The sequence below is a fragment of the Centruroides sculpturatus genome, unplaced genomic scaffold, assembly GCF_000671375.1.
Source record: "Centruroides sculpturatus isolate CEXI.00-Female unplaced genomic scaffold, Cexi_2.0 scaffold226, whole genome shotgun sequence".
NCBI classification, from domain to species: Eukaryota; Metazoa; Arthropoda; class Arachnida; order Scorpiones; family Buthidae; genus Centruroides; species Centruroides sculpturatus.
In genome coordinates, this window is record NW_019384525.1 from 362,767 (window position 1) to 388,163 (window position 25,397).

The following is a 25,397-nucleotide window of genomic DNA, read 5'->3' on the forward strand; positions in this document are numbered from 1 at the left end:
TGATGTCTCTAAAGTTCAGTGAATTCTTCGCAAAAAGAATAAGTTATCAGGAACACGTCAGAGATGAGTAGTCACGTGACCGAATAGCACCGACACATTGGAAGCGGACGCGTACGAAGGATGTGCCGTTCCGCGACGAAAACAAGCTTAAGCAATGGCGTCTTCGAACGGGTACACTCGATAAGTATTCCGACAATTTTTTGTTCATAGCATATTTTATATCGATCATTTCAACAAATTATACGTGTTTTGGAAATATTCGAGTGAAATTAGTCTAGATTTAGTAAATTTTATGGAAGTAAACCTCTCAAATAGCCGTACCCGTTAATCTGTACAAGTGCCCCGAATTTGATCCTACCTCGTATGATAGTAGCTTCGATCTCGATCACGTGTTCCACGTCCTTTGTTTCGTCGGGCAAGATTAATGAGGACACTGATTCCTTGGGAATACCTTATTTTATTTCTCGTGACTACGGGATATTTACAAAGGCCTAAGTTAAATTATTATACAAATGTGCGTTCGTTGTCGGAGTTGACTCCGAAGATCGGCGTACGAAAGCGTCTCTCCTAGTCGGCGTCCGAGGACGAAGTGAGGTCAGAGGGGAAAGGTCAAGCGGTGGCGCCCTCTGCCCTACACGGGGAATCCCTACAAGTCAGTACAAATGGCGTTGCCAGTCGCTACAATGAGCAAGATGTCATTATTATACATTCATTTAATTAAAGAAAGGGGATTACCCAGTTTCGTCAGAATCAGTAATGAAAAATTCCGTGCTCATTTCAATCACTCCGAATCGTAGGTGCGACGAAAATATGAAATGAAATGATTCAAATTTTTACAAGATATTATTATTTATTGTGAAATTTTTCCGCCTCCTAAACGGTAATTTTGCCGCCCCCTAAAAAGTGCCGCCCGGGGCGGGCCGCCCCTGCCGCCCGCCCCACGGTACGCCACTGACATCATATTAATGTATTTAACTATACTCGTGATATTTCATTATAATAAAAATATATACAAAATAATTACTGTTTTAAAAGGGCCTCACAAAAACATCGAGTGGGCAGCATGCGGCCCACGGGTTGGACATAGCTGGTCTAAATAGTTGGAATTTCCTTTTTCTTCTTACAGCCTATATCTGAAATCCAAAAACTAAATGTACTGACTTTTAATCCCCCTCTCTTTAAAAAAGACAAAAGCAATGTCTGATTTAAAAACGAGAAAATTTCATATATTAAAAGAATTTCGGATGCTTACATCTGACTCTCCCTATGGCCGAGCCAAACTTACGCCGCGAAGCGATTGCAGCGCTCGATGTGGCAGAATTATTTATTACGCCAGTTTCGTAGCACTAAGGTTAGTTCACACTGAGCGCCATTCACTGGCGAATTTCGAAAAACAGAGCAAATAACACGTCGTTTCCGCCGAATTTTATAATTTCGCGAATCGCTTCGAAGGTCGGAACTGTCGAGCTTTTTCGCTAGCGAAAAAATTTCGCCGCCAACGTAGCTAGTTGTCACGTGGTTCTTGTTGTTTTCGAGATGGCTACAGAAACTTTCTCATGCAATAGAGTAAATGTTGTAATTACGGATTTTTTAATATTTCTCTTACCCATCACCGTTTTCTTTTCGTCTTATCTTTCTTTCTCAATAAATAAACAAATGTGGTTAACGACGGAATATCGAAAGCGACCATTTTGTTTTTCGAGATGACGTTTTCGCTTGCTTGCAAATGATTGGCTGCTTAAAAGTCGCAATCGCTTTTGGTTGTATGGGTCAATTTCGCTAAGCGAATAAAAATCGCTTTTCGCATTCGCTCAGTGTGAACTAAGCTTTAGAGCTATTGGCAGCTCAAGGACCTGTGTATCTATCGACTCTGATAGAACTGACTATTGGTCCTGTAAACGAAATTCGCGGCAATTCTTTTGGAGTAAGGAGGTTGTGGCCGACGTTTTCAGCCCAAAACGTGAACGTCGGATGTCAACCGCCGCCATCTGGCAATTCTAGAAGGTTGACAATGGCGTTTGCTACGTGTAGCATGGCGAGTAGAAGTTCGGCTTAAACTTAATTTTTGTGTGTTTGGGGTTAAAATTATGACGTATTTTATTAAAATAATGATTATTTAAGCATTTACGAATAATAATGTAAAGAAACGGATGATTTTAATCCAGAAATTATTTAATTATTCAATTTTTTTGCAAGTGATGTCGAGTGCCTATAGAATTTACATTATTTGTGTTCATATCTTCTCATAATCCTGTAGGAGTAGGTTTGTTCTTTCACGGCATCTTCTACCATCAACAGCGTAATATGTTCGTAAATTTTTTAAAAATAATTTCCCGAGTTGCTTTCGGATTTACATAAGCCACTACAGCTGTCCCTTGATAGTCCGATGTGCCTCCCGTCAAGGTACCCGTCCCCGTTACGTGTCTGCTTGCACAGAAGCATGTCGCGACGTGAATCTCCCCACCCAATTCTTACACGATGACACACATTTCGTGCGCTTTCCGTGAGCAGTTCTGTTCGAACAGTTGGAGTATGGAATACTGTAGGCTACTGCTAGCAAAACAATGCCAAATATGTAATCACTTTCGGTAATCCACACCCCTTTGGTCCAATACCTGTCGGATTATCAAGGGACAGCTGTACTTCCACCAACAAAAGTATGTCGTGAGAAATGTCGTACGGAATGAGACACGATGCTAATTAATTAAAGTCAAAATTAATTATTTACATTCTATAAATACTTTAAAACAGTTTAATTTGTTTATTTACTTCGGTACATTCATCGTTGTTATACGTTTCCGCCATTTTTCAACAATATCCCACAAATCAGTGAGTGTAGCGCAACGTGTTTTGTCAAACGTGTGCTTCTGCTTGCCGTACAAGTTTAACGTTTGAACTTCGGCCGCAACCTCTCTATTGCCATAATTTGATTCGCGAACTTCGGATAATTCGAAATCGTGTTTTTTCTTTTTGTCCCTCGAATTTCGAAGTAACGAGGTTTCACTGTACGGTATTTGAATTGAATTTTCTCCACGAGTCCGACTTCCGCAACATCCCGTACGGTAAAATTTGTGTCAAATATTTCCACAAATAATTGCTTGCAATTGAAGAGAGACTATTTCAAATTCATTATTTTTAATGATGAAATTCATAGTTCCAATGATTTATTATATGCGGTTTTTACACAGGAATAGGCCTGAAATTATCAACACAAAATAGCAGTCGACAAGAAAAAAAATGATGTGGCAACCGTTGGAAGCCCACGCATACATGTTACATATGTCCGCCATCGTCGGCTTTCGCTAATTTTTACGACTTTATTCTAATTTATTAATAAGTTATTAGTCGGACCAATGTCATTTGGTGATCAGAAGTATCATGGAATTTTTATACAGATGAATTTTGCAGAAAAATTTTAATGAGAAAGTAAAAAGTTCTATTCTTATTAAAATATGACTAATTTTCTTTTTATAATTTAATCTAGAAAGAAAATAAGCCAACGACTTTATTACAAGCGCTTATAAGGATAAATCCTTTAAAAACTATATTTCCACAATATCGAATTACAGGCACTTTATAACATGAACGACACCGAAGCTCACTAAACCGCATCTTTTTGCATTCCCAGACATAATGTTCACCACATGACAGAAGTGTCACACTCCAATAATGACAGAAAACTTTCACAACAATTCTCAACATTGCAATTTTTAATTATCTAAACAGCTAAAAAAATATATTAAGAAGAGCTGAGAAATTGCTGTAAAGCTATAATTTTCAGTACATGTAAATCTCATTTACAACAAGTTGTGTCTATTAGAAAATTTTAAATCACAGTAAACAAAACATAATTTAAAGAAATTATTACATGTAGTGTGCTAAATGTATTTATTAAAACTTGGACCAGATAAAAATTGAAGTTTTACACGAACAAACACGTTGTTTCTAAAACGATACCGAAAATCAGATATATAATTAGGGATGATTTTAATTTACACAAAGATTTCGTCAAAATATAGGAACTTGCTTTAACATTAAGTAGAATTTATATAATTCATTTTCGTATAATATATACAAAGTTTTATCGGAATATCCATAGAATCGTTTGATCTTAAATTCTACTATAATACAAATATTAACTACAAACAATTTTCGATGGTGGCGCAATATCAGTCGACTATTTAGCATATTCTGCAGTAATAAATTCCAAGAGAGGGTAATTATATTGATATTTTAATAGACATAAAAGAATGCATTACTTCTTGATAAAAACTTACGGATCGCGTATCAATAGCTTTACAGATTTCTCATTTTTCAAACTTAATTTCTAAATAAAAACATATGACGGTAAATTCAAACACAAAAACAATACCTTACATTTTGATAAATAAATTTCCTCTGAAAATTAGCATTGTAACAAACAAATTCACACTTTCACTTCCATCCTCAACAATCAATATAATACAGCATTGTAACATATATAAATGATGGATAATAAAAGTGAATTTTACTTTGATAATTACACAATTAAAAACGTTTCATTAATGTATTGTCGAATCTCTACACAACACAACGAATGGAGCCGTATCATCCATGCATTGCACACGAAAAGCCACTTTTTATATCAAATTTAACTGGGAGTCTGTCTGTCTGGTTTGTGCAGCAAACACTTTTACGTCAATTTGACATTCCTTCTTCGATTTTACAATGAGAAATAATGAAGTCAGATTTACATAAAAATGTGTATTATCTCGATCGTCGGACCGACTTTAGGTCTCAATCGATTTTGAAGTGGTATATGAAAAAAATCGTATATTGAATATAAATTATTTGAAAAATTTTATGAAACTGTAGCACCAACACATTCAAATTAATAAATCATGGAGTTCAGTTTCATCACTTATATAATAATAATAAGTGATGAAATTATATTATTTTATAATTGTTTATTATAAAATAACTGCTTCATGTAATTCTGATGTAATTATAAAAACTCTGACATCATTTAGATCATATAATCACAAAAACAACAAAAATAAGAATTCTGTTCCACAATAATGATTTGAACAAATTTGATAAAACAATTTTATATCAACTCTTGAATAATTGATACCTCTGTATATGAAATTATGCACTTTAGCTGTTTGTTGTTAAATTGTAGGTCAAAAATAAAAACATTGCAAGGTAAATATCAAATATATTTTGTAATTGATTATAGACTACATGGTTTTTATTGTATGTAATTGAAATTATGTACACAAACGCATCTTAAATATCCAAAAGTGATTTATAAATAATGAAACCAACTCCAAATCCAAATTCTTTAAATCACAACAAAAGTTTGTTATATTGGAGCTAACTTGAATTTGAGGGAGCTCCAGTAAAGCACACTTCTGTTATAACTTTATTCATGTTTGGACTACCAACAAACAGACAAATTGTAAACATGCAAATCTGAACTGATAGGTAATTATGGTAAATTCCAACTTCACATTTAAAACAGCAATTTTACAAGTATTATATATATCAAATTATATAAAAATGCATAAATATGATATATGATGCTGTCACGCTGAATAAATTTAGCAATATAAATGGTGAAAAATACTCGATGCATAGGATAACAGGCATGTATGTGCTTTATTGCTAAATACTTTCATTTTACACAGCTTTCTTATGTAATGATGCAAACGGTTTTAACATTCTTGTCTGGCAGAGTACCTCCACTAAGCTAGCAAACAGTGCTGTCACATAGGGAGCATTTATTACTTCATTCTATTTTAAATGTGAGTGTAAAAGAAAAAGTTTAAAAATATAGATAGATTTATCAATTTGGTTATTTAATTAATAGTAATTTTATATTGTAAGACCAAATTGTCAGTATTTATATTTTTGAGATTCAATCCAAAGATATAGAAAAAATTATAAATGTTTTAAATCAGCTACTGGATCAAAAAATCATAATTGCATTCAATGAGAGTTCAAGAGGAAGCATATTAACAAACAATAAGTTAAAATGTTCAGACTTATTTATGCTTAATTGCTGTATATAAAAGTTGGAAATCAAAGATTTAAGCTCAGTTTACAATCACTATAAAAGCTTAAAAATTTTTAAAAATTCAGAAATTTTGCTATAAACTTGTAACATTTATAGCAAAATAAACAGAAATAATAAAAATAATTCAACGGTTTCATAATTCTAGAATAGCCTAATGAATTGTTAAATGCTGATTTGGAAAATCTTTTTAAGAAAATGTTACTAATAATAAGTAATATGTCTGTCAATGAAGTGTACTAACTAAAAACTTGAATGTATAAAAGAAAACATGTCAAGATTTGGTGTGGGTATCAATTAATTATGTTAATACAACTCTATTTCTTCTAGTGTTTCATTATGTTCTTATCTTACTTTAAAAAAAATATAATATTTTAAGAAAAAAGTTTATGATAATTGATTATACAAAAGATCAAACTGATTAATAAATGGCCCAATAATTGTATTTTAAAAAAGTAATTTTAATTTTTTCTTTTATTACTATATATTTTAATTATTCACACAATATAGAGAAAAGATATACTGTACAAAAGCGAGGTTGCGGCCACAGTTTTCTTCTCTAAAACGTGAACTTTGGCCGCAGTTCACTTTTACAGAACTTCCTAAAATTACTCAGTACTGTGATTATTATTCATGTATGTCATCTATAGTAAAATTTTATTCTATTAAAATGACATAATTGCTCATTAATCAAGGGAATCGTGAGAGAATTTACATAAAAGTAAATTACTTTCAACTTTTCAACAAAATTCCTTAGCTGTAACAATCTTTTGATGATATTTTTATGATATATCTTGAATATCCTTTTTAAATTAAAAACTGCAGCAAGCAATAATAATTTTGTAGATAATTAGTTCAAGAGAGAAGTTCCAAAAACTTGAAGTAGAAAAATGATCAAAGACAATATGAGATGAGGAGGAGAGAAAAAAAATTCTTAAAAAGTGAAACATTGAAAGAATTAAATGCTACAATTTTAACTGGTTTTTATAATTGTATTGAAATAATAATATGCAATATAAAATGTGCCAAATCTTGACAGCTCCCTATGTAAAAAAAACAAACATATTGCAAAGAGAATTATGCATGAAAAAATTAGAATTATAAATAAGACAAAAATATTACAATTCATAAGAGAACTGTACTTCAACTATAATCACTATGATAAAAATATTTTTTTTTAAATGAAAATAAACACTTTGACAATGAAAATATTGCAAGCCAGCATATTAGCTACATCTAAGTACAGTACTTTATGAAAAAATTATGCTATTGGATGTATCAACTATTAACCTTTTCTAGCGAAAAAAATAAATTTTGTGTTTTCACAACAATATAGGTCATTTTAATCTAACCTTTTTAAAACAATTTTACTTTTAACAAGTAAAATTGTTTAAAATTTATTAATTCTTATGTTCTGCAAAGATGTGTGATTATANAGTCATGTATATATGTTTTACAATATAATAATAATATTTATTGCAAAAATTTTTACACGTATGCCACTTACATTGATATAACAGGTATAAAACACATGATTATACCTTGACGATCGACAAGATTAGGTTATTAACGAATTGAATATAAAACACAAATCGACTTCCAATTAGAACTAGAACGATACTTTTACTATTTATATTTTTTATTAAAAAATAATACAATTGTTAGAATTAAAAACAAAACTTCTGTCTTTAACTAAAACTTTATTCGTCTACTTTTTTTAAGAGCAAAGTCTTTTATTGCACTATCAAGGTCTATAGCATCACATACCTTTTGCTCAATAGACAAGATAGCCAGATTGGTTAGCCTTAAAGTACTCATAGATGATCTTAAATAATTTTTGATCAATTTCAATTTTGAAAAACTCCTCTCACAGCTGGCATTACTTATGGCAATTGTGAGGAATATTCGGAGCATTATTATAATATTGGGTAGAGAATCTTCCAGCTTGGATTTCACAATAAATTTTAATAATTCAAGTGAGTCCGCATTAATTAATTTATTTTCGTTGCCTGTGGCAGCAATAAAAGTCCGCAGTCGAAGTCGTTCCAGCTTGAAGTCCTGCTCGTCAATTTCGGCAGATACGTAGTCTAGATTACATTTAGTATCGTCCGAATCTAGTAATATAGCCGGCGTTAGATAAGCAAACTTATCCGCCAAATTCTGTAGCTGCTGGAAACGCTCACGAATTTCTACAATTATTCTATTTAACGAATAAAACAGCTTCCGTCTCAACTCATTTTCATAAGACAAGTTGGCATCTCTGGTTCCGTCATCAAAAATGTGCCTTCTCGTTATGCGCCTCTGAGGTTTCATGGAAATGCCAAGTTCTTCACACAGATTTTTTGCATAATTTACAGCGCCATCTGCCCATCCCTCTCGTTTCTCTATCAGTACCATCTGCAAAGCATTTACTTTCTGAGCGCACAGTCTTATGTCAAGTCCCTTTGTTTGTAAATATTTTTGTGCGTCATTCACTTCATGTAGCACCGGTTGCCAGAGGCCCAAGAAAGAAAGAAAGGAAAATGACTGCATCGCAACTAGCAAAATTCCTGCATCTGTTCTTGTGTTTAAGCTTTCACCTATTTCTGTCAGTTTTTCCAAAGTGAAGAGAATGTCTTTGTAATGATGCAATGTCATTTCTACGGCATCGCCTCTTGCACTCCACCGCGTATCTTGAACTCTTTTTAAACTTTTACCTGTAGCTGCTATCAGAAATTCCCAACGATGTGTGGACATGGAAAAAAATGAATAGCAACGTTCTAATGTGCCAAAAAAGTTACGGAACTCGTCTCAACTGAGGCAGCGTGTAAACAAGCCAGGTTTAACGAATGATTTGAGCAAGGTACGAATTCAATTTTGGGATTTATTTAATTCTTTGCTGAACTCCTGAATGCCTTCCAGCCATAACAGCAGCATTATCATATGCTTGGCCTCTACAGTTGCTTATATCGAGGCCATCAGCTTCAAGCTTGCTCAAAATCATCTTTGAAATTCCTTCAGCAGTTTTATCTTTTGTTTCAATGATACTTCCTCTACTTGTACTTCCTGATTTTCAATCACTACGTATCTTAATACCTGGCTTGTTTCGTCTTTATGAGAAATGTCTGGAGTGCTGTCGAAAATAATCGAATAATACTTTGCCTTTTTTATTTGTCCGATGATATGTTGGCGAACTTTATTTCCCAAAATTGCAATAAATTCGTTTTGGATTTTTGGTGACATATATGTAATTGAAATTTTGCCACACATTTTAGATCTTACAAGATGTTCACGAAGAACAGGATCGTACTTTGCAATTAAATGCACCAATTCTAAAAAGTTTCCTCTATTAGCACTAGTGTCGTTTTCTGTATGGCCACGTAAAGCCAAATTTTGTTTGGCAAGGAAATGTATAATATCAAACATTCTGATAAGAATTTCTTGCCATTTTTTTTTTGTTTCCCCTGCCACTAAGTTTTGCTCCGTCTTGTCAATAGTCTGTCCTTTTTTAAGTCTGGTCTCCAACTCCTTCCATTTGCAATAATTTTGGTTGTGTAGTGCACTTGATTCGTGACTTGAAACCTTAGGATTTAATTTCCACCAAGTATTAAATCCATCAGATGAGCAAAACTTTGATCCATTCGGTGTGTTTACGTTCTCAAATAAACGACAGCAAAAGCAAAATAATGATGCTTTGGAAGGAGAATAAGCCATCCAAGTACGTAAAACTTTTTCGCCGTTACTTAATGTGCGGTAAAACCATTCCTGGGTAAGCCGTCTTGTCTCTCCTTTTGATGTTAAAGAACACGAATCTGAACGTGTTACTGTTGACGCTACGGTAAAGTTAGTATTGATATGCTGAACAACTTCCTGGCCTTGCTGAATGAGATGCGATCGCATATTTTCATCTATGTGTTCAGGCCAGTTTCCGATGTCGTCCAAGTTTCGGTATTGAATAGCAGACAATGCTGACGCTGTATCAGTCTCTGTTTCTAAGCTATCGAGGTCCATGTGTAGACATACAGATGCAGACTCTAATTGAGTAGATGTTGTTGGAATTTGATCTTCAGGAACAATGTCAACATTTCTAACAGGTACCTGATCAACAGTGGCAAGTTCTTGTATTTTTTTAGCTTGTTCTGGGTTTGAAGGCCCAGTTGTCTTTGATAAATTTAAGTTCAACATGGAATCTGACGTCTCAGGAACAGGACGTTTCGCGTATTTAAGTAAAGCCCCTTCATTTTTTCTAATATTTTCTAACTTAGCTTTTCTTTTATGACGGTAAGATGCCCCACTTTCTTTTACTCTTTTCATTTTCTATGTTAAAACAAAAAAAATATATAGGGGAGATCGGGGCAAGATCGGCATGTTAAGCTTTACTTAAATTTTGTGTAATAACTACTGCTGTAAACTGAAAAAAAAGCTTTGCATATTGTCTATTGGAATGTTACCTTACTATAGAACTGGTTAAAATCAGTTTGGAAATAAAAATAATTAAAATAATTACAACTTTACAAGAAGAGAGAAATTGACGAAGTTGCCCCGGGTATAGGGGCAAGATCGGCAACTTCTCTCTTTTTGTAAAGTTGTAATTATTTTAATTATTTTTATTAAAGTTGCCCCTGGTATAGGGGCAACAGTAATGGGGCAAGATAGGCACGTATATAAAATTATGTTATTAACAATGTATAAGTTGGAATTCACTATTAAAACAAAGAAATACAAATCCAACACCCATTTAATATTATTACAACGAAATGCAAGTTCAAAGACATATATACATGAATAACAAATGCAAACATGTTTTCATTTATCATCTGTTTGATTTTTATCCTTTGCTTCTAATGTGGCTTTATGTTGCCGATCTTACCCCGCTAGTCATGATTTCGAAACATTAAGTACAACCCTGAGAACAGAATGCCAAGCCACGATCTGGCCACGTGAATAAGTTGAAGTTACATCCTTCTAACAGGAAAAGTAACTTTCGTTATCATGGAATTATAACAAAACCTGCCAATTCAATATAAATGGAAAAAAAATATTATATGGAATTGAACGAAAATGAAAATTTGCTTGATAATTCAACTACGCTTGTTGGAGAACAATAAAAACACTACACTCAACAAGCCACTAATAAAACTCAACTGCCTAACCTATAACCAAAGTCTCCTTTTAATTTGTTTATTAAAAAAAGCGCTTGACAAACTTGCCCCGCTTGCCGAAGTTGCCCCGATCTCCCCTAATATTCTGCATTATCAAAAGAAAAATATGAATGAGAATTTTTTGATGGCCTACTACACTTGCCTTTTATTTATACAAGTTTATAATATCACTAACATATCATTCTTTTAGCTTCCATTTCTTAAAAGTTGGCAGTTCCGTAAATTCGTGCCTCGCTCGGACGAGCGTGCCACGTGAAGTTTACCGAGCGTTTTCTACGTCTTTATCGCCAAAACAGGGGCCAGTTTCCCTTACAAAGACCTTCCGGAAAGCATTCCCCTATGCAGATCGCCAAAGCGTTGCGTTGCCATAAGCTAACAAACAACATTTTGCCTTCAGTCATCACGAATCATTAACACTGTCAATATCTAATAAAACTGTCTGAACACTCGCATCCGACATTTACCTATTTTGTTTTTCAACTTATAAATCATTATTTTCTAATGATATTGCCATTATGTGCTTCTAGATATGTTGAATATGTTTTATAAATAGTTGAGATACCCCATTTTTTCTCTGACAGCCTATATTTAAAATCCAAGAACAAAATCTACTGAATTTTTATCTTCCTATCTAATTAAAATGTAAATATTACGACATTTACGAATAAATAATGTTTAAATCTGAATTAAAATAGTATTATTAAGCGGTTTTTTTAAAATAACAAAACAAATATCTGCGTTTAAAACAAGAAAATTTCATATATTCAGAGAATTTCGAATGTTTACAGCAAACTCCCCTCATGGTGCTGCCAAATTTCAGACTACGTGCGATCGAAGCGCTCGAAGTGGCAGAAATGTTTATTAAACTAGGATAATAGCGTTGCAGCTATTGGCAGAGCAAGGACCAGTGTATGTATGAACTTATATTTCTTATGGAATGACATGTCTAGCTGCCAAATAGGAGCCAGTTTCTCATATGTTTACAGAAGGCACTCACTTCTTTCGGGCATCGACACATGTCGCGTTTGGTATCCCATGAAACAAAACCGAACAGATTAGCTAAATAATAGCACTCTTGATTATTATCGAGCAGTTATCTCCTATCGAGTGCCGGATTATCAAATCCTTACTACATATTTAATTTTATAAAATAAATACGATTAAAATTTCAAGGCGTTTTAAAATATTACTTACAGTCCAGTTATCATTATCATTCTGAAAATATATGTCCATGATACAAGAAACAAACCTGCGCATCTAAATAATTAAAGTTTATAATTTTTAATTTATTTTTAAGTCAGGCATTCAGTTAAAAATCATTATAATTAATTTATAAAAACAATTAACTTACGTTACCAGGAATTGATGTTATGTATAGAAAATACGATAATGTAGGAGTTAAAATAACGCTAAACAAAACCATACAAATGAGCAGTTCTAAGTTCAGTTTCATTTGAAGCAACACGTAGATATACAGAATGCACACCACCGGAACGAGTACTAAGACCAGCACGGTGTGAGCATTTTCAAAAATTTCATTCACGATTTTAATAGCGTAACAAATAGACGATAATTCGGATAAAGCCTTTTTATTCGTCATTCCTGGTTCGCTTAATTTTTCTTTCGTGTCCAAGATGTGTGTTTCTAATAAGTGAACGGCAAAGAAAGTAAGAACCCAGAGAAATCCCATGCCATAGCACGTGATGTTAATAATAATATAAACACTCGACACCATGTGAAAAGCGCAAAATACTTCTAGAGTAGACGACTCGTCATATCCGTAATAATTCCTGCAAAATATGTAAATGGCACACGAACCGATACACGAAAACACACTAACGCAACTGAAAAAGTACACGATGACGTCTTGGTAACGTTGTAATCGTACACAGAGTTTGCCTGCGGATTTTACACGTTCGTCAGTAAACTCGAGCACTTTCATAATGTCACCGGCCTTTTTGTTATAAATATACAAACATGTCGGAGTAACCATGACTATAACAAACGCTATTAATCGAGCATTTTGTCCTACATTTTCCCAAAATCCCGGAAAGCCGCAACACTCAAACCACTGGAATTTTACGAATGGTAGCGAAATACGTTTCGGAAGCAACAGAAAAACCAGAAATGTGGATATAAAATACCCATGAATCATGAATATTTGAATCGGTAAACGATCGTTTCGTTTTCCTATAAATATTCCGAAAATTCGCAGTAAATTTATATACGGATGAACGGTTTCCAAAATTGAATTTGCCATGGTTATGATGTGCTCACCAGAAAAAACTATTAAAGAATGGTCGCGGTTTTGCGCTTCACCAACGAGCGGACCAATTGGAGTTTAGTGGGTTTTTCCGCTTGTCTAACATGTAAATATGGATCAGTTTGTCCATACATATTTTTATCGAGAGGGAATATATTTTGTCTGTGTGGTTACTTTATTACGCCAAGCTACTCTAATCCATAATTATACTTTAGTAGATTGTAAGACCTGTGTACATACTTTCCTGAATATACCCAGTCATTATTTTTCTTCGTAAACAGTGAACTGTAATGGTATGGTAATATAATGTAACTAGAATTCCATTATCTTCGTTAGAAAATGAGAATCGATTAGTATAAGAAACATTTATGGTATGTTCTGTATGTATAATTAAAGCTTATTGACTCATATCGACTAAAATGAATACACTTACAATTATTATAATAAGTCTCATAAATTACAAGCAATGAGAAAAGCAAACTTACACATCGTATAAATAAATACAGTCGACCCCCCTATAATTACGGTCCCTATAGTTACGATTCCTATAAAACTACGAAAAAATTGCTACCGGTATCCGTAAAAAATAGTAAAAGTTCCCTATAAACACCTCAAACGTCATCGGGCAGCCGAACTACTTTCCCGCCGTCCGTAGCGCCACGCTACGGAGAGATTTCTATCGTCTGGACAGTATTATATAAATTATATATAAATTAGGTACTGTACATATAATTATATATTAATTATATATAAATTAGGTACTGTATATATAATTATATATTAACTTATTGTAACTTTGTTATAATTAAATATATAATTTCCGCCGTCTAGCGTGGCGCCACGCTACGGAGATTTTTACGCTAACTATCGTCTGTACAGTATGTAAATTAGGTACCGTAAGTCTAATACAGTACTGTAATTTTATACATTTCTTGTGAAAGAAACATTTCTTATTCAACGGCGATTAAAATTATTTATATTAATGATGTCTCCGAAGTTCAAGGAACTATTCGCAGAAAAATAAGTTATTAGAAATCGGCCGCTGTTTGCTGAGCTGTTCCGCGACGAAAACAATGTTGAGCAATGGCGATGTCGAATGGTGACACTCGGTAAGTAATCCTACAATTTTTTATTTATAGCGTAGTTTATACGGATTATTTCCAAAAAAAATATACGTATTTTGGAAATGTTGAGTCGTATTAGTCTAGAATCGATTAATTTTATGGAAGATAATCTTTCAAACAGCCGTAGTCCGTAAACTTCACACGTGTCGGGTTGTGATTGGAAGGATTCGTAAGAAATCGGATTCCTATAGAATGGAACGTATCTCTATCTTATAGGGGGGTCGACTGTATTGCAAGCCAGCATATTAGCTACATCTAAGTACAGTACTTTATGAAAAAATTATGCTATTGGATGTATCAACTATTAACCTTTTCTAGCGAAAAAAATAAATTTTGTGTTTTCACAACAATATAGGTCATTTTAATCTAACCTTTTTAAAACAATTTTACTTTTAACAAGTAAAATTGTTTAAAATTTATTAATTCTTATGTTCTGCAAAGATGTGTGATTATAAATCTTGTATTATTTAGTTAAATAATGAAAAAAATTTTGAATACAATAAGTAGCTTAAAAAAAAAAATTTTATATGTTCTAGTTTCAATTTAATAAAAATTATCAATTCTGAAAGCAAAATATACAAAATAATTATTTTGTTATTTACATAATTTTAATTATGATTTTAAAGTAATAACTATATCCTAATTTATGTGTATTTAACACAGCATGTCCATATCCAATTTTGCTTAAAGTACATATATGCTATTTTATTATTTAAATGTCTACTAGGACATTTAAATAATATAAAATATTATAAAATAAATAAAAATTGTATAATAAGGGCACAAAAGCTTAAGAATAATTACATATATGCTATTCTGTCTTACTATTTCTTTAATATTTTCTAAGTGAAAAGTAACTTACAAATTATATTTTAATGAGATTTAAACAGATTTAAAAGATATTTCAAAGTTTTAATATATATAACACTGCAAAATATCACCGAATTTGGTAATATAAGAAAAATACATTAAATATTTTTGACTGGTATAAAAAAAACATTTTGTAGTTAACAATAACTAATTTCAGTTTAGGATTTTTACTGCTGTCATAAACTTGGTTTGATTTTAAATACTGATAATTATAATAAAAATCTACCTCATTAAATTAACATCTATTATAGCACTTTTTAATTATATGCAATATTGTATGTAATAGGAAACCAAATATTCTGAATTTAAGGTTATTAAGATGAATAAATCCATTAAAACTATTAATACTGGATAGTAATTAAAAGATGAAAATATTCCTATTTAATGATAACATAAGCAACTATTTACAAACATTGTTCTATATTTTATTACTAAACAGAGGTTGTTTATATGAACATTAAGCAAATAATTATACTGACATTTTGAATCTAGTAAAAATATTTATTCTAAAACATTTTCACATATCATCCTCTCATCATTACCACAATGATTATTCTATCATTAAAAACTGTTTAAATAAACCATTTCTATATACCAGGGGTGGCAAGCAAGAGTTCAGTGGGAGCTGAAATGTAGGTTTTGCAAAATGCATGGGAGCCCAGTTCAGAATTTTTTAATTCTGTACTGCAGTTCTGTACCGCAATTTTATTATATAATATAAATATAATATAAAACAAATATTGAATTTTTTTAATAAATATATTTTCACAAAATTGTGGAAATAAAATTGTAAAAATAATAATAAAAAGTAGAAATTAACACTTTCAGCAAGAGCCACATTTGCTTATGTCTGCTATATACGTATAGAAATAAAATTTTCATACAGTAATTCAGTAAAATAATTATTAATTTTGGAATTCTTAAAAGCAAAAATCAACAAAATGCAAATCACAGTTTGAGAATATTACTATATTTACTTGCATATAAGACAAGGTTTTTTATTAATTTTTCACCGCTTCAATAACCTAGGTCATTCATTTCATTTTTGCAATAATTTTTGTAGACTGTGTATTTGCATTTTTTACCGGATTCTCACCTTCTGGTGTTTAAAAACAAAAGTATTTTATCTGGGTCATTTGAATCATTCTTGTGTATTATTAGGAGTAAAGATGAATAGCAATAGGAAAAACAAAGCTTTTGAATCAAATTCCAAAATTACACGAGAGCCCAAAATAAGTTTTAATTCATTCCCACATGAAAACAGATGATTATTTGGAAATCAGAATTCGGAGAAACTCGTAAGTGTAATCGACGAAAAGTGAATTCGACTGTTAAGAATTGGCAAAAAAGGTTCCCAATAATTGTCCAGCTTTACATGAACAAATTATGTTGTTGATTTTACAAGATTTTTTCTTTAAAGTTTAAAATGCCAGTAATTTTTGCAGGACAATGTGTGCATTTACATGCATTTGATATTTTATTTTTGATTAAACAAAATAAAATTAGAATTGTATTAATAAATCTAATTTTCTTTATTTTAATCTTTAAAGTCACACCTCGTCCTATATGCGAGATTGTCTTTTATCCGAGTAAATACGGTATAATATTGGATTAATTTTATAACAAATTCAGTATCATTAATTTGGTTTAATCAACTCAAATAATATATTTTATCAAACATCACTAAAAAAATCTTCAAACCTATATTTTATCATAGTAAAAAAAAATCATCATATTAGAGTGTACATATTCTACATGTTTATTTAGAGCAGGTGTCTCAAACTCAAACGCAGCAAAGGGCAAGTCAGATACATTATATTAGATGCCAGCTATATTTATTATTATTCAGTAAACCAAAATATACTGTAATTAAAAAAAGGCTCTAACAAAAAACCTTTTGTTGCCAGGCCTTTACAATTTATGTAAACAATTAGATGTTTGAATATTTTCTGTTTTGATCACGGCAAAATGTTAGAAAACATTGATTTTTAGAAAAGAATTCATTGAAGATGCAGGCCGGTTATGAAGCCTTAACAAATCGTATCTGGCCCGTGGGCCACCAATTTGCGACCTCTGGTCTAGAGTTACTCTGTCACGTAACTCTACCATAAAATTTCTTTTTCATCTTTGTCTGACAGTTAGTTTTATGTAAAATGAACCTGTTAATTTTGCTGTTATCACAATGTTCTGTACTTCTTTCAGACAGTATATGTAACACAACTACACTTCATCATTATATATTTTATATATGTTTAGCAACTTAATCTTTATTAAATTTTAAAATAATTTCATGCAAAATAATGTTTGTTTATTTTTGATATAAATTGTATCAGTATTACTTTTACATTTTTGTAAAACATTTCATTAGACTTTCTATTGCACTATTTAAAATTCCTTAATTTAAACATATATTTACAATTTATTATATAACAACTGAGTTTTTTTTTTTCAAATTAAATCTAATATAATCACATAAGCAATGATGACTTTTTTCAACAATTTATTGTCGTATCATCTTTTACGATATTCTACACAAATATTTTAAAAGAGTAAAAGTAACTTGTTTAATTTTATAGAATTGTTAATGCAGCCATTATGTTGTGTGTGTAGAGATTACATAAATTTAAAATAAGAACCGAGCAAATTAATACCACTATATATACAAGTGCTTTGAACACTTTCAAAAAGAATAAATAAATAAATAAATAAATAAACGACAACAATGTAAATGCATTTAAACACGCCTTACTTTGAAGATTGTATGATGTCTCAAAATACAACATCCACTGCCCAGTCTGCCAACAACAATATTACTTAATTAATAAATATACTTCACTAAACATATAAAACTTTTTACATCTGGAAAAAATTATGTATTGTAGAATGGAATGTGTCTGTAATAATGTATTTTAATTATAGTATTAAATTTTGCATGAAAAATTTCATTCAACAAGTTAATGCAATGTTAAGAATGAATTTATGATGTTTCACATTTAAGAAAATATAATGATGAACTAATGTACTATTTACATAAAAGATGATGCTTATTTCAAGTAAAGTGTACTCTTATATTTTTACTTCTGCAAAATAAAACTAGTTCCTCTTTTAAAAAGTTTTGTGGTACTGAAATACTTTTTATGCTTTCTATTTACATATAATGATTGATTTTAATTACACAATTGCACAATTATGAAAAGAGTTTGAAGAGAATATAGTTTATATTATTAAAAACAAATTAATTTTATTTCTTTAGAGCTAACTATTATGGAGATATAAACAATTAGGAATTGGATATTGCACTATTTTATTACTTTTGATTATTTAAAAAATACTAAATTTCATATGAAAGATGCGAAGTTTGGATAAATAATTTTGACTTAACTTTGATTATAAATATGCTTTTAACTGAAGTGAATCTGGATTATTTAGAAAAAATAATGACCTACATTTATTTATTTTGTCTTTAACAGAGCAGCAAAATCAAAATGTTTCTTATCAATAGACTAAGTTAAAAATTCTTCAAAAACAATGTACTGTATTTTGTATAATATCATTCAGCATAAATTTTAAGGATGGCATAACACAATTCAGGGAATTAAAATCCACAATATATACCAAAAAATAATAAAATAAAAACTTAATTATAAAAAATATTTCTAAATCACTTTAACAGAATTTTGAAAAAATAAAATTCCATGACTAAGCTGATACAGACTTCAAAAACATACTGAAAATTATATAATTTAAAGAAATTAAAATTACCAGACTGAGCAGCAGTGTGTCTCAGTATACAACTTGGCATATATATATGTATGTATATATATATTATAATTATTATTATAATTATAATTATTATTATTATTAGTATTAGCAATGGACTTGAACCAAAATATGAGCATTTGACAGTAAATGTTGACTAGTGTACATCCTGTTCTAGTACAGAATGTCTCCTCAAAGGTTTTGTGACTTGAGGAGATTTACCAGACGGATCCAAATTCTATTCAGGAACTGATTTCTATCTTCGTCGATTATACGGATTAGCCGTACCATTTGAGGATTGGTCTGATAGACAATCTTCTCCGTCTTCTATTGCACCGTCTAATAATTTCAATCCAAAAAATATATATATATATATATTTTTTAAAACTGAATAAATTATTCTTGATTATGAAATTTAAAAATTTAATTATTTCAGTAAAATTCAATGGAAATAAAATCTTGAATTAAATCAAATTGATAAAAGTCTGGTCCATTAAAATTTATAATACATTTTAATAAAATATTTAAAGCAATAATTTGCAATTTTAAAATATTTAAAAAATAACTTTAAAATATAATGATGTAAAATATAATCATTAAAATATAAAATAAGGGTAAAGCAATTAAAGTAAATCCCTGATTTTATAAATTAGCTCAATGATGGTTTTCCTAAAATCACTTAACTATTATAATCAAACTCTAATTTTCCAAAGACACTCATAAATTAAAGCTGTATTTTTATAAAGATAGTTTGAACTGTGTAATATCACACAAAAATAACTAACAAGAAAATAAGAAATTTAAATAATGAAATAAACAAATTTTTTAACTAAGTAAAATTAAATGTTAAAGTATTTATTGTTTGGAGCCTCTTAAAATTAAAAATTTACATTTACCTTCTTTGGAGCTAGAGTCTCTACATTTAATAGCAACACATCTTTCTCACACTTCCAGCAATGACTATTTTTGGGCTGCAAATTGAAAAATTGTAAACCTGTAAATTCCCACTGTCATTGCCTGTCTGTCCTTCCTTAATTTTGAGAATGGAGTGTTAGATAGATGAAAGCCAAGACCAGATATGGAAAGCGTAAGAGCAGGAGGCCCCAATATGCAAACTTCCAATGCAAATCAAAAGTCACATCATTCAACTACAAAATTTCTCCCTGAAAAGAGTTAATAGATGACTGGCATTACTACATTACTAACAGGAAAAGTATGATGTACAGGGCAAGACAATACTAATTTGTGGTGGAGAGCAGGTATTTTAAATTAATTAAATTAAAAATTGCAGCCCAGCATTGTGACAATGTCACAATAAATATTTGCTTGTTTACTATCAAATGTTTTTGGTTTCTTTCAGAGGCCTACTTTAGGTTACAATTGTTGTGCATCAAATATTGACTGAAACTTTTTAAATTTAGAATGTTCTTATTATTGCTGGAAGTGTGAGAAAGGTGTCGTAGTATTAAATATCTTGTTCCAAATTCCATTAAATGATAATTTTAAAAAATTTCTACATTTTATAAATAAATTTTCCTATAGCATGAAAATGTATTCTCAACTAGGGCTAAGAACTAGAATTTTATTTACAACTAGCTGCAAGGACCCGCTTTGCTGGGTTTTTATTTGTTCGTACATTTGTATGTAATATAGTTTTTTTTATATATAAAAGACTGTTTTTCTAAGTAATCTAGAATCTAGCTGCAAGGACCCACTTCACTGGGTTTTTATTTGTGGGCAAAAAGTAACGATAGTGAAGATTAAGATAATTACATTATAGCCAATCTTACCCGTTTTCACAGAATGCAAGAATTAGGTCCCCTGTTTCCAGACTAATTAGAGAATTTTTACCTTTAGTCAAACGAATTATTTTCAATTTGATCAATTTTCTGGAACGTTTACAATCGTTCTATAATCGAACCAATTCGAAAATTTTTAAAATCAAAATAGAAAATCTTCCACTTTCAATCCCATATCTCCCGCACCCTTATAGCTATCGAGACGCAATCACCATAGTGCACGAATGGAGACTTATGGCTACTACCACATACAAACACCATTCATGTGCGATGTGTAGTTTTGGCTGAAAAGTGAAATATAGGGACACACACGTCCATTTTTATATATATATATATATAGATTTACATCAGAAATTTTAGATTGGAAGCAAGTTTTCAAAACACACTGTAGATTACTCTTCAATACTGGAATATATTACTTGAATGCAAACAAAACACTTAAACTAGCATATATTATATCAAATTAGCATTTTTACAAATGTTTTTGACTGTTTATAACAGACATCTTCTGGTATTTACACTGATATGCAAAACAAGCAACAATGTAATTTTTAAGCATAACAGCCATGAAATTGTAGAAAGGAGCTTTTTTGCGATTAGTACAATGAACACCCAATTCAATAGAAAGATGATTCATATGCAAATATCAGGAAAGAGACATCACAGGTGATGTGAGGGCACAAAAATGCATGTAGTTCAAGACTACAATAAAAAAATGGACAAAAGGCACTATTAAAGACATTTACTGCAAGTTTAAGTGAGTTTGTACGTGAAATGTGACTAGAAGAAACCATCTGGATGACTTTACATGTGGTAGAATGATTGGCAAGCTTGAAGGGGCGTAGTGTGAAGAGTTTAGCCCAAGAGTCTGGACTCATCAAAGTGTCATTTCATGAGCTTGAAAAGCCTTCCAAACCACAAGTACAGCTGTAAAATAGGTTTGTGGTGATCATCAAGAAAAACAATGCCAATGGATGACTGATATATCGTTCTGCAGATGAAAAGAGATCAATACCAGTCAGCATGCAACATTGCTCAGCAGCAGCATACAGCAATGGGACAAAAAGTGTCACAGTTTAATGTGGCCAGATGCATTCATAAATGTGGCCTATTCATCTGCCTTCTTGAACATTGCATCTCATTGACAGCTGCCCATTGGCGGCACCATTTAGACTGGTGTAAGAAACACAAAGACTGGGCATCTCATCAATGGAGTCACATCTTCTTTACAGATGACAGTCATTTCAGTATCACAAGCGATTCTCAATGCCAGTTGATATGGAGAGAGGTAGGGAGAGAGGTAGGGATATGGTTTTAACTCACTAACATCATGGAAAGCAACCATTATGGTGGTCCTGGGATGATCGTTTGGAGAAGCATTATGGTGAACAGGTGGGCTAAGCTACAAATTTTTGACAGAAGTACTGTTACTGGAGATTGCTAAGTCAGCAAGTGATCCTTCCACATGTGCATCTGTTCCGAGGTGCCATTGGTATAGGCTTTGTTTTTAAGAACGATAACTCCAGGACACATCAGACTTGTGTTAAGGAGCTTCTAGAAAATGAAGATACCACTAGAATGGATTGGCTTGCATATTCACCTAACTTAAATCTCACAGAACATGTATGGGATGCCTTGGGGAGATACCTTTCAGCATGATTATATCTGTTGGAGAACACCCAACAACTGAAACAGATGCTCATTGAAAAATGGGCACTCTTACCTCAACAACTGTTTGATAATCTGATGCTGAGTATGGAGAGATGGTACCAAGCAATCATTGCAGTTAAGGGAGGTCATATCTCTTACTAAAGGACATTTGTTTGTTGTTCTCCCTCTTAAGCAGACAATCATTTGTAACAACGTTACTCTTTCAATAAAGCCTTTTTTTTGTTTGACTCCATACTGTAGGTGTGTGGCTGTCGGCCATGATATTGTATATATATTTTTGTTGAATTAATCCTATCCTTCCTTCCTGCTTCTTTGTCTCTTCTAAGACCTTATGATCTATCCCTTTTGCCCCTGGGGTAGGATTACTTCTTCTAAGAAAATAAGAACAAGATGGGGGCCATGGGAAAAGACCGGTCAGAAATAGAGCATTCTGGAGAGAGACTCTGAAGAAAGCAGATCGAGAAAGGAGTGCTCGTGACCTGAACCAGCAAGAAAGGAAAAAGACGATAATAAAAGAAAAGGGCCGTGAGGACAACGAAGAGTCCAAGGAACGAGCAGAATTCTTCGATATCGAGAAGAGCAGAACAGACCTTGGGGAAAAAGATAGCAAAGAGGCGCCATACTTCGAACAGTGTATATATGTACAAAAAGAAATCCCGAGTACAGTATTTCTATTCTTCCTACCTTTTGTTTCCATATTCATCTGTCCTACATTCTTATTTTTTTCATTAGTTATAAGATAGATATAAGTTAGTTATATAAGTATTTTTTTATATTTTTTTTTGTCACGTGTACGAACCCTGCCGACAGTGGAGGACAAGCCTGTTCCTTTTTTTTTTCTGTATAAAAGAGGCATAAAGTTTGTTAAGTTGGGATTCCTAAAGTAAAGTTTCTGTGTGATAATTGAATTTTGTATCTTTCTTGTGTTTGTAACTTTTCGTTCGTGGAATTGTATACCTGTCCCGTAACGAACTACCACAGGCATTCTATTCATTTTTTGAGCTAGTATGCTTTCTTCATCCTTTAAGTACAAAATATTGTCTCTATATTCTGAATTTCATGTCTCCCAGGTAATTTCTTGCAGAGTTATGGCAAAAAAAAAAAACAATTGTTGCTTAAGTTTTGCACACCAGTGTATAATCCTCAGGACATTCAATTTTAATTTGTCTGTTCAGTTCTGTGTTATGTATATCTGAAGATGTCTGATATAAACAGATGAAAATGTTTGTAAAAGTGCTAATTTGAGGTAATGTACACAATGTAAATCTTTGTAATATTATTTGGGACAGAATTAAGATTCCTCAACTTTTTTTTATTGTTCCTTTCTCCTCAATGAGAGGTTTCTTTTCAAGCAAATTCAGCAATTTGCTTATATGTTCAATAGAGACTTCTAGAACCAACTGAGTTTCTATTTCAAGCACACAATCATTGTCTTTTCCAATGAAGATTAATAAGCCTTCAAAATATTTCAATAAATTAAGAGTAGCTTTTTCAAATTTTCTTTAGAGTGAATTTGACAAGTTTGTTTTGTTTGTTTCACACATCTAATGATTTTTATTAGTATTCAAATTGCTAAATTTTTATCAAAACTCTTGGTTTGTTAGAATAGTATTTTATTGTAATGATTATCACTAAGTATATGTAATGTCGTCGACAACACGAAATATATAGATATATATAATATATATTTCGTATTGTCGCGTATCGGTGTGTGTTGTAATTTTATTTCGTAAATATGCATCACATCTTGCGGTGTGGTGGTGCGTGCTCGCGATTGGCCCCTGTGCTCTGATGTGTGTTACCACGTCATGTACATGGCACGGGATATAAATGGAAGGACCACGTGTATGAGGTACCTTTTTTCTCCTGGATCGTGTCCAGTCTGTGACAGGAGAATCGAACTGAAGTGCGAAAGGAAAAAGAAGGAAGGAACAACCACGTGTAAGTGGAAATCAGTGTACCAAGAGAGAGACATTACACGGAGGGCTCAACTATCATCGTCCATGTAAGAATATTGTATTAGTCCTAACCTAAAAGATCCCTGATTGTCGCGTCGCGTAAGTTATGTTAGATCGTTTTTCCATTCTCGTGTCGGGCTAGAAAGGGTGACGGAATTCCCATCTATATTTAAAATGTAAATGAACCTGAGAATTACATCGTTCTCTGATTAAATATGTTTTGTGCCTTATCTTTTTGTGCAGTCCTTATCATTCTTACCCTCACTTTCACACTGTCGTACTTCGGTATGCTACAGCACAACATTATCGTAAATAAGCAACAATACTTTGGATAATTGAAGAATTGAAGTGAAATTCAGGAAATAAAAATGTTAAGATGAGCATGTTGGAGAATCAAAAGATAGCTTAACACATCATCCAAAAATAAACAAAAATTTGAAAGATTATTGTTAGAACATTTTACAACCACAGGAACAAAGTGATAGAATTAGTCTTCAAAAATTAATACAATCATTCAAATTTCTAGTATTCCCTTCCAAATTCCTAATACAATTTTCTTTAATGTTAAAAAAACTTGCAGATTCTTATATTAAATTTAAAAATTTATGGCTATGTAGTGTGTGATTTATAAAATTTTTAGAGGGGAATGATTACTTGGGTTGCCAACTAATTTTGAAGTAGGAGAAGCAAACTTTTGAAGGAAAAATAAGACAAAAGTACCCTAATAATGACACAAAAGCACTTATTCTAATTAAAT

The 25,397-nt window shown here is 31.7% G+C and overlaps 2 protein-coding genes and 1 pseudogene across 2 annotated transcripts in view; all 3 read right to left on the reverse strand.

Moving 5' to 3' along the window:
- Nucleotides 1-7,747: 7,747 nt before the first annotated feature.
- LOC111622842 lies at nucleotides 7,748-8,825 on the reverse strand. Its single transcript, XM_023365264.1, has one exon. The coding sequence runs from the start codon at nucleotides 8,789-8,791 to the stop codon at nucleotides 7,748-7,750; it is 1,044 nt and encodes a 347-aa protein (XP_023221032.1). The 5' UTR covers nucleotides 8,792-8,825.
- A 79-nt stretch (nucleotides 8,826-8,904) lies between these two features.
- Nucleotides 8,905-10,385, reverse strand: LOC111622841 (annotated as a pseudogene).
- Nucleotides 10,386-19,242: 8,857 nt separating this feature from the next.
- LOC111622855 (stress-activated protein kinase JNK-like) overlaps nucleotides 19,243-25,397 on the reverse strand; it is a 165,286-nt gene continuing 159,131 nt past the window's right edge. The window contains 1 exon segment of the mRNA XM_023365288.1: nucleotides 19,243-19,551. Coding sequence (XP_023221056.1) covers nucleotides 19,469-19,551 — 83 coding nt within the window. The 3' untranslated portion in view covers nucleotides 19,243-19,468.

Excerpts from the sequence above, each read along its gene's own strand:
- LOC111622842 (XM_023365264.1), bottom strand. The coding sequence starts at position 8,791 with ATGTCCACACATCGTTGGGAATTTCTGATAGCAGCTACAGGTAAAAGT.